Source organism: Gavia stellata, chromosome 36 (genome assembly GCF_030936135.1).
Source record: "Gavia stellata isolate bGavSte3 chromosome 36, bGavSte3.hap2, whole genome shotgun sequence".
NCBI lineage: Eukaryota > Metazoa > Chordata > Aves > Gaviiformes > Gaviidae > Gavia > Gavia stellata.
In genome coordinates, this window is record NC_082629.1 from 1,099,796 (window position 1) to 1,112,941 (window position 13,146).

Here is a 13,146-nt window from a genome sequence, read left to right on the forward strand (position 1 = left end):
CTGTAGCCAAACCGTAAGTTCCCTTTTGAAACGGACTGGGGTCTCAGAGCTTTGAGATGCTGCTTGTGTTGGAGTAAAACTGATGTTTTCAAGTCACCCTCAGAGTCATTTGTGAGGACCGAATAGTTTTATGCCTATTTTAAAAAATACAATACAATGTTATGTTTTGCTATTTTGGAAAACACATTTTGGATGGACAGATAAACTGCCCTGTTACTAAGAGGTGGTATAGTAACTCACCACCTCTTGAAATTTGGTTTTGCTGCAGACTACAGGCAAACTTCTGCCTAGGGAAAGAGCTCCTGTCTGTATTAGTTGCTGCAAATCTGGAAAAGCATTTACAACTTTTTAGCTCAAACAATGCAGACGCAGGAATGCCTTCTGCCAAAATTAGCAGCCCTTGCAATAGTCTATTGGCAGAGTACGTTTTCTTGTTATTTAAGATAATGCATTCGTTTTCTGTGCTAATGTGTAAAGGAAATTGTATTCATTAAGCCCAGATTCACTGTCAGAACCTTTTTATGTAACTGCTAGAGTGCTCTTGCTTCAGTTTTCTATTCTTGTGATGATTAAAAAAAAAAAAAAAATCAAAATTTTAAACAAGCAAAGAGAACATTGGAGTGCTTACTCTTTTATTGAAAAGGTAAGATGAATGTGATCCGGTGTTTTTTGTATTCCGGTACCTCAGGCAAAGGTGTTGGAAGACAAGAGTAATATGCTTGTAAACCTGTTGAGATTGATAACATTTGAAGCTAATTTAATTGATCTGTGAATTTTAGCTGTTAATGTATGTTTTGTTGTTTTTTCTGCTTCATATTATTCATGGATAGCACAAGGTGGGAACATGATAGAATCTGTTACTTTATTATTTCATTTCTTTGAAATCATGGCACTTTGGAAAAGAAGCGTTGCTTCTTTGCTTCCCGAGTGGGCTGTCATCTATTTCCTGTCTCGGAAGAGTCCTTCCTGCCACCCTGTGTGTTGTGGACTGCCAATAAGCCAGCAGAAAGAACTCCACTGTACAGTTTTGCTTTTTTTTTCTTTTTCCTTCACTGTCTTTCAGCATCATGTTATTTCAAATGGGAGCTAACGTGGAATAGTAACCAGTGATAAAACAGCTTTGTCTAAACCTGTAAATCATGCGCACGTGCTCCAGCTTAGTGTTGTTTAGAGAGTTTCACCCATTTACAAGATCTGACTTGCAGCTACCACAAATGGGGAATTATTTGCTTCCTTATTCAGTCTGAGGGGTATCACAATTGCAAATAAAGCTTATCACTTGACTCCAGGAAATACATTTCTCCATCTTTGAAATAATATCCAGGACTCAATGGAGCACCTGAATTCTTCCTTCATGTCTGGTACAGCGCAGAATTAAGATCCATCTAGCTAGTAACTGCTGCAAGAGTCTCTGAATCTCCTCCATCTGGTGACTTCTCAGCCTTCTCAGTGCTGGAAGACAGCAGCAATCACACTAAGCTTATGCAGCCATGGCTGCTGCTGAGTGAGGCTGTCCCCTGTGTTCTGGAAGTGCTGTTCAGGCTGACTTGTAAAACCTAGATGCTTGAGTTTGTTATTTACATGATTTTTACAGGCACGTAGCTTGAAAAAATCATCTTGTTATAAGGAATAGCCAGTCCAACACTAGTGCTTCTGTTCAATTCTATATGCAAAACAGCAGAATAACAGGTTTTCCTGCTGCTTTTCTTCTGTCAGATGAATCTAGCACTCGCTGTCCTTGTTATTAATGTAAACATTTATCCTTGTTGATCATACATGATGCTTATAATGATTTTTTCAATCTAAAAATCTTTATATGAAAAAATCTCTGAATCTCTAAATTGTTGAACCTCTTCCTTCAACAAAACACAGGGATCACAAAGCAGTCAATTCTGCTTGAAAACTAAGGACAATTACAAAATCCCTAGCATCCTTCAAAAGCGAATCTAAAATAATGTGGTTTTCATGTCTCTGTAGATTCAGATCTTGCCAGCAGAAACTGCAGCTATAGCAGGATTATTCTAAAGGGAATGCTAAATAAGTCACCTATCACCTGCCAGGCTTAGCTCACTTACGCTGCTTTGTTGTATAACCATTTGTGATTTACTGTAGCTATATGTTTTTTCCCTCATCTGTGCTTGAATGCTTTGTTAGGCTACTGTAACGTGTTGTTATGTCATAGCAAAATATTTAAACAAAGAGCTTGCTCTTGGTATGTCATGTCACTTACAGACACATTTGATCCTTTTCTAAATGGAGTGTCATGTTTGCCTTGTGATGCCCTGCAGAGCAGATGAGATGCTTTTGCAAGACTCATGAGAGAACTGAATATTAATTTAATAACTCATTTAAAATAGTGTTAAATCTGCTGCTGACATCTAGTGGGTACTTGAATTCTTAAATACTCGAATGATCAGAAAGCATTAAGCTTTTCTTCTCAGTCTATGAAGTTGTCTTGTCTTTGGATCGAAAGAAAACTCTCTTGTTTTTGATGAAGGCAAATATATTCTACAGAGATGTTAAACTAGTTATCAAAGAAATGTGTTCCAGAATGACAGGAAGGGGACACAAACACTGATTCTTTTGGATGTGGGTAAACTGAGATTTTGAATTTAATGTCTTGCTCCGAAGTCCAGGTCTTCTGATTACCAGATCCTGCACGTAAACCACAGAAGTCTCTTTTCATTTTCCATTCTACTTTTTGTGTTGCTGGCATCTTTGTACAGGTGATGGTTATGTTTTGATAAGTGAATACAGAACTCTGCGTTGTATGTTATGATATCCAAAAAATACCAGTGAAAATGGGGAATAGTTGTTTGTCCTGCTAACATGGTTTGAGAATTTCTGGCTAGCAGGGTATGTTCTTTTTATCTAGAAATACAGGTTCTGATTTTTTGGCATGATAGTTTAAAGAATCATTAATACATAAGCTCGGTAGCTTGCCTCCATTGAATGTTGATATTGCAAACGTAACTACTGAAAATTTGAGTAAGAGGTGAAAAGTTTTGAAAAGGTTCCCAGGCCAAACAGTAATGCTAGGGGTTCAGAGAGAACTTCTTCCAGGAGCGCAGTGCCCCAGTATTCTTGAATTTTTTCCAAAGCATATAATGCTGGCCTAAGTGGGTAGTTAGTTTGCTGTAACATTCAATTAATATTCTGCTCTTTAGGTATTGGAGGTGGTTGAAGATTTCTGCAACTAGCTAGGTGTGATTTGCTGGTATTGTAAGTTCCCTGAGCTTGAGGCGCTTGCCTTAAGTTGTTTACCTAAAACCACACACTAAGAAAGTGGTATAACTGGAATTGGGCTCCAGGATTTGTGGTTTCCTCTTCATTTCTCTAATCCTTTGGTAGTTTGTGAGAATTCATAAGCGGCGCATATTTAGATGACACAATTGCTCTTCTTTTTGCATGACTTCAGGTGAGAACCTGGACGTAATTACAGCTATGTGACCTGCAGTTTTTAAAAAGTTCCTGCTGACACACAATTAATTTTAGAATTGAAACTCTAGTAGTAATGATTCCTAGTGTCCCTTGCTGAATTATGTAAAATTATAATTTCTTATCAGGTAATCTATTTAGCTCCCTGTATTCATGGGAAAAACAAACTTTTCCAGGATGATAAAGCCGCTGACTTCTTGACATGCTGAAAGGAGCCAGAACCTGGACAACTGGAGGTCTATTTGGTTTTCTAATTAATGTGAACAGCAGAGGCTCTTGCCGCCAGTATATTATTGGTTTTCCTGTCAATAACATGCGCTGGTTAGTGGAACCCTGAGCAACGAACCCGGCTTCTCAACATATTGCTGCTCTTCACGACTCAAACTTAATTTGGGATAATGACTTATTGCATCAGTCAAACCCCTTTACTCGTTGTGCCCATAGCAGTGGTGTCTACAAGGAGACTGGTGTAAACGACTGTGATCTCTAAAAGCAGTTTACATATATCGCTTTACCACAAGTTAAACTGCTAATTCTATTCCATCTTAATGCAATAATGAGAGTATGGTGCAGTCCTGTTCCCACTGGAAACATGGCAAAACAGGGAGCAACCATACAGATATTAAATCACAAAACGTTGAAGTTCGTTGCAAATGGCCGTATTAAGTGTGTGGAACCGTAGGACTTGCCTGCCTTACCTACTCTTTCATTTATCAAGATTTATCTGAATCCTACCACCTTTGGTTTTGTATTTTGTAATGGATTCTTTAAAGGTGACTTCACCTCCCTTTATCACTCATAGGTTGCTTAAATTATGTGAAATTGTGTATTATGTCACCTGCTTCAGATTTGCTGTAAATTGTCTTACTTCAAGTGCCTAACAAGTCCCTTAAAAAGAAAAAAGCTGGAAAAAAATCTTTAAGAGTAAGGTCAAAGAAAGGACAGGTATATCTTAACTGATTAGGGTATAATTGGACACATGTATTAATATACTAATTAGATCCACTTCACTGCAAAAAAAGAGGGGGGAAATCCTGTAATTGTATGGTAAAAGAGAAAAGTATGGTCAAAAAAAGCTACTTTTATTTCCTGCTGTCAGAGAATTGTGGACTGTTTTCCAGGGGTTGATCCAGCATTACAGAAGGAATCCAGAACTCAAATGCCCGTTCCCTCTGCAACTCCAGCCTCAGCCTCATCATCATCGTCATCATCCTCATCCAAATTTCACCGAGCTCGCTCAGGGGGAGCCAGAGATGAACGCTATCGGTCTGGTAAGGGCAGGGGCAAGGGCTCACCTGGGCTTCCTGTTAATGAGGGAGAATGTACTGTGTCCTCTCAAGGAATCAAGCTTATTATTTGTCCACTGATGGAAAGTCCTACCCTGGTGGTTTTGTATAAAGAAACATCAGACTTGTAGGACTGCAGCTGCTGAATCAAATAGAATGCTAAGTAGAAAAAGCAAATAACTTTTTGCCACCTTGATTTTCTGGCTTGAATGCAACTATTCAATGCAAGTAGTTCACAGAACGGAAAGCTTATTTTAACCATGTCTGTAGGTAACCAGATTTAGTGAAGTGACAGGTAATAATTTGTTCCTGGAAATGGTGATCGCTGTGCACATCCACTCTAGGAGTTTGGAGAATGAGAGCTGGCTTTCTCTATCTGTGCTGAAAGTACTTCCAAAGAGCAGCAGAAATGGCTGACTAGCACCCTGCTGATTTCCTTCTCCACTTGAGGAAAGGAGAAGATGGCAGCACCTTTTTTTTTTTTTTTTGTTGCCACCTGGTTTTGTTTTTCACTTTGCATTAACAAGATTTAAGCTTTCTTCTCAACAGGGGCAAATAAAGTTTATCAAATATACCTTCTCCGGTAACACTGCTATCATATACCACCATTTCATAAAGCATTAGAAGGGCCTAGTTTTCCGGTTTTTGGAAAAGCATAATTAAAATACATTAATCTGAGAAGTGAGCTCTCCCTTGTCGTAGCAGTTTCTTACTAAGTTGTCTTCTCATCACCACTGATATGTCTTCCTTTAAAGTGTTCTGGATGTTTGCAGAGGGATGGAAGCCTCACGTCCTAGCCTGTCTCGGTTACTAATCAGCATGTATTTACAGCCACAGTTAATAACTTTCAAGATTTACATGAAATCTGCATCCATTCAGGTTTTTGGATATAAGGTTTTTCCTAAATCAGACAGCTAGCTCAGAATTTGTCAGTTTATAGACTGAAGTTGCACCTGGGGCTGTATACACTGATAGCTTATGTGTGTATTTTAAATTGCACGCAACTGTATTTTAGGATAACCTTTGGTTGAGGGGAACAACCTGGTGGGGTTGGGATTTCTATAAACGTTGCTGGAGACACAAGAACATAATGACTAATCCAGAAGATTCCAGAGTAAAAATCCTGGCCCTGCTATATAGCTTGCTAACTTTAGAAACCTCAGTTAGTTTCCCTGTTTAAAAAAAAAAAGGAAATGTTACTCATGAGATGGCAAAATGTAGTTGTTTGGGAAGGTACTGTAAAATAGGAGATTGCATAAATATAGGCAGTAGTTGCACGCATGTAAGCCTTGTGTGTTTTTTCTTCCTCCTCTACTGTTGCAAAATTGAGTATCGGAACTTCCATTTTGCAGATATCCACACAGAAGCAGTTCAAGCAGCACTGGCAAAACACAAAGAACAGAAGATGGCCCTGCCCATGCCAACGAAAAGACGGTCTACGTTTGTTCAGTCTCCAGCTGATGCCTGCACTCCCCCAGGTTAGGTTCTTGCAGTGTACGTGTCTGTGTGGATGTTAAGGTACACATTAGTTAACAGTTTCCAAATCAAGAGGCTGCAATTGTCAAAATATTCAAGCTCTTCAGCACATTTGTAGGTAGTCTGTTACTCCTGTAGCGCTCTTGCTGCATTTGAGCAGCTGCTTGTTTTTATGGAGCTGCTGTTAGGGCTGTGAAAATGACTCCTCTTCTGGGAGCTGTTATAGAATCCATTGGCAAGAGCTGAGCAGGCTTTCTGGACTGAGGCTTCTTCTTTTGCTTCCCTCACACCTATTTCAGTTGCATAATTCACATTTTGATTTTTGTTAAGGTTTAATACCCAGCATACAGGAAAAGGATTTGCAGTGATGTACGTTTCCAGGCAAGGACCTTGGAGGGGGTCCTGTGGGATTCCCTGACTTTCAGGACTTTTCCTTCCTAACCCCTCCCATGTAATGGCTGCAGCAAAATACCTTGGATAACATGGTGTCTATTATGGTGCACGTGCATCAGATATTAATAAAGCTTTCTGTTTTCAAGCAGCTGTATGCACTGGCTTAAAAATGAGTATGTGTAATTTTTGGCAGTGACTTTTATGTTGTCTCTCATTGTGCAGAAGCATCACAGTCATTTGGATTGACGAAGTCATCTGAAGATTATGAATTTGTATCTCATTGCGAATTCATATCTCTCTCTGAAACTGCTCTGCTAGGCCACTTCACTCATACATAGTCTTTTACCTCCTTTTTTCTTCATACTTTTTTCTTTTCCTTTCTACTGGGGACTAATGCATGTTCCTGGTGTCTGCTTGGGTCTCAGCTTTGTACTAACTTGTCCAGAACTACAGCACATTCTGAGCTGTGGGTACTACAAAAATAAAGGTTAGCACTTACAGTGTGTCTGGAATCAGTCTTTTTTTTTTTTCTTCAGCTCGTGACTGCATTCTACTTTGCAAGTAGGTAGAACATGATTTAGTAGTTTGATTTACAACTAGAGTATAGGCAAGCAATCACTTTGAAGAACACGTTTTACACCAAAGCCTAACTGAATGTTTATATGTAGCACTGTACAACTCAAGATACCAAGTAATGAGTGCTTTCTTCATGATAAATAAATAATTAGTTCACAGCTTTAGGATAGACAAGGTATCTGTTCTCTCGGAAACACAGGATGCAGTTCTTGTTGTAGTTTTTTTGTTTGGGGGCTGGGTTTTTTGTTTTGTTTTCTGCAATTGAAAGGGACCCATTCAGAACACCAGAGAAAAGCATTTTCTGCGTGTGGCCTTGGCACATTTGTTTCCCAGTGCCTGCATTCTGCTTTGTTCCTGTGTATTTTCAGTTTTGACAATGATACTGACCCCTCACTTTCCATTTCAGAATTACCAAAGTTAGGCAATACAGCATCTGATATTATAGAACGTGAATGGAAAAGTAATGAGAGATAATTTAATAAACTTGGAGAACCCGGGGAAGGATACTTGTCTGAGGAGGTGAATCTTGTGTGTGCTTTAAACAGGGGCAAAACACCGGGGGTAAATGTGTTCATGTTGGACATGTCTGCTGCTTTAACTTCTGTTTTGGGCAACGTAACCTTGTTTGACACAGCCTGTGAAAAAAGGATCTTTGTATTACAAGCCTGTGCCATTGATATGTGAATTCGAAAGAGAGCATGTTCAGTGCAATGTGCTTTTCCCTAAGCAGCTAGATTTTCTTTTCTGCTTCCACACAGACACGTCTTCCGCATCCGAGGATGAGGGGTCGCTAAGGCGCCAAGCTGCTCTTTCTGCTGCATTGCATCAGAGCTTACAGAATGCTGAGTCTTGGATCAACCGATCTATTCAGGGGTCATCCACATCTTCATCAGCATCTTCTACGCTTTCCCATGGAGAAGGCAAAGGGACCAGTGGGTCACTAGCTGATGTATTTGCCAATACTCGAATAGGTAGGAGATGGGTATGAACAGAAAAATTGCTTCAAGTTCAGATTGTTTTAATAAAGCTGGAGTTGTCCATTGCGTAAGGGAAATTCGGATCAAGAGTTTAGTTAGTTTTGATGGAACTTGCTAGGATTTGTTGGAGTGGCACCGTCACGATGGTTTTTTCCTTAAGAATTTTAGAATCTTGAGTTGGTTGAAAAAAGGGGAGTGGGGAGCAGGAGCTTATCAAAGTAGAAGAGACTCCAGGGTGTGATGACAGTGCTGGCAGGATCAGTAGGCACAACTAACTTTCTGTATATTGTGTTGCTTATGTCTACAGCTATTTGAAGCTACTGTGTGTACAAAGCTGCCGTATGCAAGTAGCATTTGGCATCCGTGTCCTGATGAATACCCTAGGGGTGTCTTTGCCTATTGAGTGGGGGAAATGCTGTGTTTTAACATTCTCATTTTGCTATAAGCCCTAACGGTTTATTGTTTGTGTTAGATTAAAAAAAAAAAAAACAACCAAAAACCCACAACCTAAAACCAGCCATATATGTGAACAAATGAGCATGTCATTCAAAAAAACGGTTATAGCAGAGTAAAGATTTAGCACAGACCTTTAATGACTAGTCTGAGAAATAACCAGAGCATCCAGGTATTGAGAAGACGGAGCAAAATCTACAGATCTGGATACCCCAGGCTCAGTTTTTTGAGGCTCTGAGGTGCTCCTTGCTGCTCATGCTTCTGTATGAAATTGCAAAGTTTGTTTTTGCTCTGTGTATGTTTGTCTTTTTTATCTGCTGTTAAGGATGTTACTGCATCTTAGGAGGTGTCTGTATTTTGTGTGCTCTCTGCTTTTGCTTAACTGGTTTGGGGCAAGCAGTGCGTAGAAGTGCTGGTGTTTTTAACTGTTTCACTTTTTTTTTTTCTTGCTGTTATTTTTGTTTGTTTTATTTGCTGGGATGAAAGTTGTTTTCTGAAATGGAAAACTGGGGAAATTACCCATAAAATGTAGTCAGTATAATTAACGTGTCTTTGAAGCAGAGGTTGTTTTTAATTGGAGCATACAGAAAGCCATGTTACCTTTTGTAATGAATTAAGGTAATATAGCTTTTAACTGACAGAATAACTACTATCTAATATAATTAGTATTTTATGCAAAATAGAAGTTTTAAATCTTTGTTGGAATTGTGTTTGCCATGTAGATGCCACATTCATCCTGTGTTAACACCTAATTTAAATTAACAGGAACTCTCACATATGCAATCTTAGACATCTCTTTGGAGAGAGCAATAAAAAGTCCTGCAAATATTTGGAGTTGTACAAAATCTAGGTCCTTCCTAGTGATCTTAGAAGCTCAATATTCCTTGCCACTGTATCTCCAAAGGTGTGCAGAAATGGATTATTTTTTCTCCTTAGAGGGGCACAGAGAATCAACTGCAAAAACATTTCTGTGGGAGTTATTCAGTATCTGACTTCCTTCAGATTCCCTCTGTGCAAGGCAACATGCAGTTTCAAAATTGTTGCATTTTCCTTCGTAAGCAACAGTTGCTGGTTCTATTAAGCTAGAATAGAATATTCTTGCCCTATCAGATGATTGAACCTACTGTGTTGTATAAAGAAATCCCATGTAAGCAAAAATCGCTTATTTAAGAGAAAGTTAATGAGAGAATTACTGAAGTATGCAGAGTTATTTGCAGTTTTGAAGCTTATAAACTCATCTGAAAAGCAGAACAGTGTCTTGCAACTTAAAGCAAAAGGAAGACCCAGCTCACTCTGTTCATTAGATTTTAAGTTTATTATTTAACTGCTGGGCAGGCTCATACTGTTTAGCCACTGAGCTGGAAAAAATTTAAACCCAACATGATTTTTTGCTGATCTGCTTTAGTCAGTAGTCTGCCACGTGTTTTGTTTTAGAAAGCCCTTACTGACAAAAAAGTTAAATAGTATAATTCTAGCAAGAGAGATTACCGCATAGGTGATGTAGTTTTTTTGTTCTGGGGCTTTGAATATTTCAGAGCTCATGTGGATCTCAAACTCTTCTTGTTTTTTCTTTTTTTTTTTTTTTTTTTAATTTCCTTTACAGTACTGAATGTCAAGAGATTGAGCTTGATTTGAAGGTTAGAAACCATGAATAGGAGTTCTGTTTTGCTGAACCACTTTCCTGACATGGACAAAGCCACTCATCTTGTGCCTTTGTTTTCTGTTTTCCAGAACAGATAATGTGCACCTCCTAGAGCTACTTAATATTTAGGAAGCAGTGTGTTTAGCATTAATAAGAGCTCCCATACATTCAGCCCATTAAATTCTTAAGATTGTTGGTAACAGGTAACTAACACTTTGCTTGTTCCATCTGATAATAAAAGGTATATGTTAACTGCCATCTCAACTTTCTCCCTTTTTTTAGAAAATTTCTCAGTTCCCCCAGATGTCACAGCAACTACCTCCTCTTCCTCCGCACGCCCAGCAGCGATTGACCTTCCTCCTTCAGGGATCGTGAAAGGCATGCACAAGGGATCTAATCGGTCTAGTCTCATGGATACTGCTGATGGTACGGAACCTTTCAGAGTACCCAGAAACTAGAATGGTGCTAAGGAAGGACTTAAGTCACATGATTTATTCTCCTAACTCAAGTTTATCCTGTTTAAGCACTTCACAAATTTGAAGTGGTTATGCCATTAGCACTAACATGTTCCTATGCCGCGGTTATGACATTGGCATTAACACATTCCCGTGCTGCAGCAATTACCTACTATGTACTGAACTGGAGAAAATCACGGGAGAGATATTCGCTACTGCTTTTTAAGAAAAAAATTACAAATGCATAGGTAGGCTAATTGTTTGTAAAAGCTTTTGTCCTAGAAAGGTAAGATGAGTGAAATAACGTAATCCTTAACTATAATTAAGCTCCCATGAAGCTGGTAATACTCACCCTAAGCCGGTTGGCATAAACCTTTGTGCGGAGGGGTAGCATTAATGCTTCTGGTCTTGTGTCCTCCCTCTGCTGGCAGTCTTGCACTGCAGTTGATCGATACTGCAGCCAGGCGCAGATCTGGGGGCTGTGTTTTACAGCAAGTGCTGTGTGTCCGAGAGAGATGGAAATCAGGCTTTGGAAAGGGAGTAAACACTTTAAAAATTAATTTCTATTACTCGCATTTTCTGACCGCTGAGTTAATACAGATAATGGAAGCCAGTAGTTGAATCAGTGGGCACACCAAGAAAAGTATACTCCGGTGGAAGGAGGTAAGGTGTAAATGTTAATAGACATGATGAACACTTTTATTAGACAAAGTGTTTCCCTCCAGGTGTTCCGGTGAGTAGTAGAGTCTCCACGAAAATTCAGCAGTTGCTTAACACCTTGAAAAGACCTAAAAGGCCACCCCTGAAAGAATTTTTTGTGGATGATTTTGAAGAAATTGTGGAAGGTAATAGTACCAAATAATGTTTTTTATTAATCATGTGTTATAAGTACACAGACATGCACAGTGCTGGATTTATTTATGCCATTGTTTTTGAAGTTGGCTCTGATTGGTTCGCTGTTTGCAGCTAGCAGTAGTCTTCATGAATAGTCTGATAGAAAACCAGTGTTGGAAGTAATTCACTGTCTTGACGAGCTTTGAGTGGCCTCCTCAATGCTAAACTTCTTAGAATAACTAAAACTTATTAACAAAAATATTTAAATAGATTTTTAAAACCCCTTAATTAATTTCCCCAAAGGGATTGTTTTTACTGGTGATTTCATTACAACCTTATTTTGTAAGATTGTTTTTCTTTTCTCCAATTCTGTGTTACCTTCCTCACTGTTGTATTGAATACCTTTTAATAGCATGTTAGGAGAAGACTATGTTCATGACGTTTTGTTTTGTGCAGGGCTTCATAGGAAATGAAATGTGATAGGGGTTGTTAAACCTGAAGGCACTGAGGAAGAGCATTTCTTTTCAGTGCGTCTTTCCAGCTTAACTGTCTGGTAACAAATGGGCAAAGATGAACTGGAAACATTATTGAATTTTCTTCAGTTCCACAGCCTGACCCAAATCAGCCCAAGCCAGAGGGACGCCAGATGACACCTGTGAAGGGAGAACCCCTGGGAGTTGTTTGTAACTGGCCTCCTGCCTTAGAAGCGGCACTGCAGCGCTGGGGAACCACACAAGCTAAATGCCCGTGTCTGACAGCACTGGATGTCACAGGAAAACCAGTTTATACCCTCACGTATGGTGAGTTGAGGCCTGGTTTCCATTGGTGCACTGCTCCGAAAGAGCAGTCGTGGATAGAACACAGAGTTGTTGGTCTTAGTGTGGTTGCAAATACCTTCCTGGTTTGTGAGAGCTTTGTCGACAAAGCAGTGTAACTGAAACAGCGGATGTGACTGTAGACCATAAAAGCAGTCAAGAATCAAAATATTCTCTTGTATGCTGGGTTGATTTAGAGTTGTGCAAGTCTCTCTTCTTTGTGTTCTAGGCAAATTGTGGAGCAGAAGTCTCAAGCTGGCCTACACACTGCTTAATAAACTGGGGACCAAAAATGAACCCGTGTTAAAACCTGGAGATAGGGTAATGAGTTTGGGACTGTCTGGTTCTCCCTCTGAAACAAAAAGAGGGGTTTGGGGGGGCTGTAACTTACCACAGACGCTGTAATCTTGTTCTTTTAATAGCGAGACTCTTATCCCAGGGACAGGCTATTTGGGAAAGACACTTTTGTGATTTTTCAGTTCTGCTGCCTCCTCTGTAAGCAACTTCTTGGCTCTGGACTTTGAAATACATCTAAGGAAGAGCATTGCACCTCTGAGAGAAATACAGAGTTTTAGATCTCTGTGTTTTGGCTGTGTGTGCATCTTCGTGTGCCTGGGCACCCAGGGAATGCTGATGTTGCTGCGTGAGGAACCCATGCACATACCAGATATTCTGTGGAAGAAAAAGTGCTTGAAGATGCCCTGTGAAAAATGCTGTGGTAGAATGTGAAATAACAAAGTTTTCTGACTTTTAGTTGCTATAGATCTGAACTTCGCAATTTTTCCCTGTATTTCAACTAAC

The 13,146-nt window shown here is 39.5% G+C and overlaps 1 protein-coding gene across 1 annotated transcript in view; it reads left to right on the forward strand.

Annotated features, from left to right (window-relative positions):
- DIP2B (disco interacting protein 2 homolog B) overlaps window positions 1-13,146 on the forward strand; it is a 69,271-nt gene that overhangs the window by 32,338 nt on the left and 23,787 nt on the right. Inside the window, exons 3-9 of the mRNA XM_059832858.1 lie at window positions 4,560-4,709; window positions 6,077-6,202; window positions 7,928-8,140; window positions 10,524-10,667; window positions 11,422-11,541; window positions 12,133-12,330; window positions 12,575-12,666. Of these exons, the coding sequence (XP_059688841.1) occupies window positions 4,560-4,709; window positions 6,077-6,202; window positions 7,928-8,140; window positions 10,524-10,667; window positions 11,422-11,541; window positions 12,133-12,330; window positions 12,575-12,666 (1,043 nt within the window). The remainder of the gene's footprint in view (window positions 1-4,559; window positions 4,710-6,076; window positions 6,203-7,927; window positions 8,141-10,523; window positions 10,668-11,421; window positions 11,542-12,132; window positions 12,331-12,574; window positions 12,667-13,146) is intronic.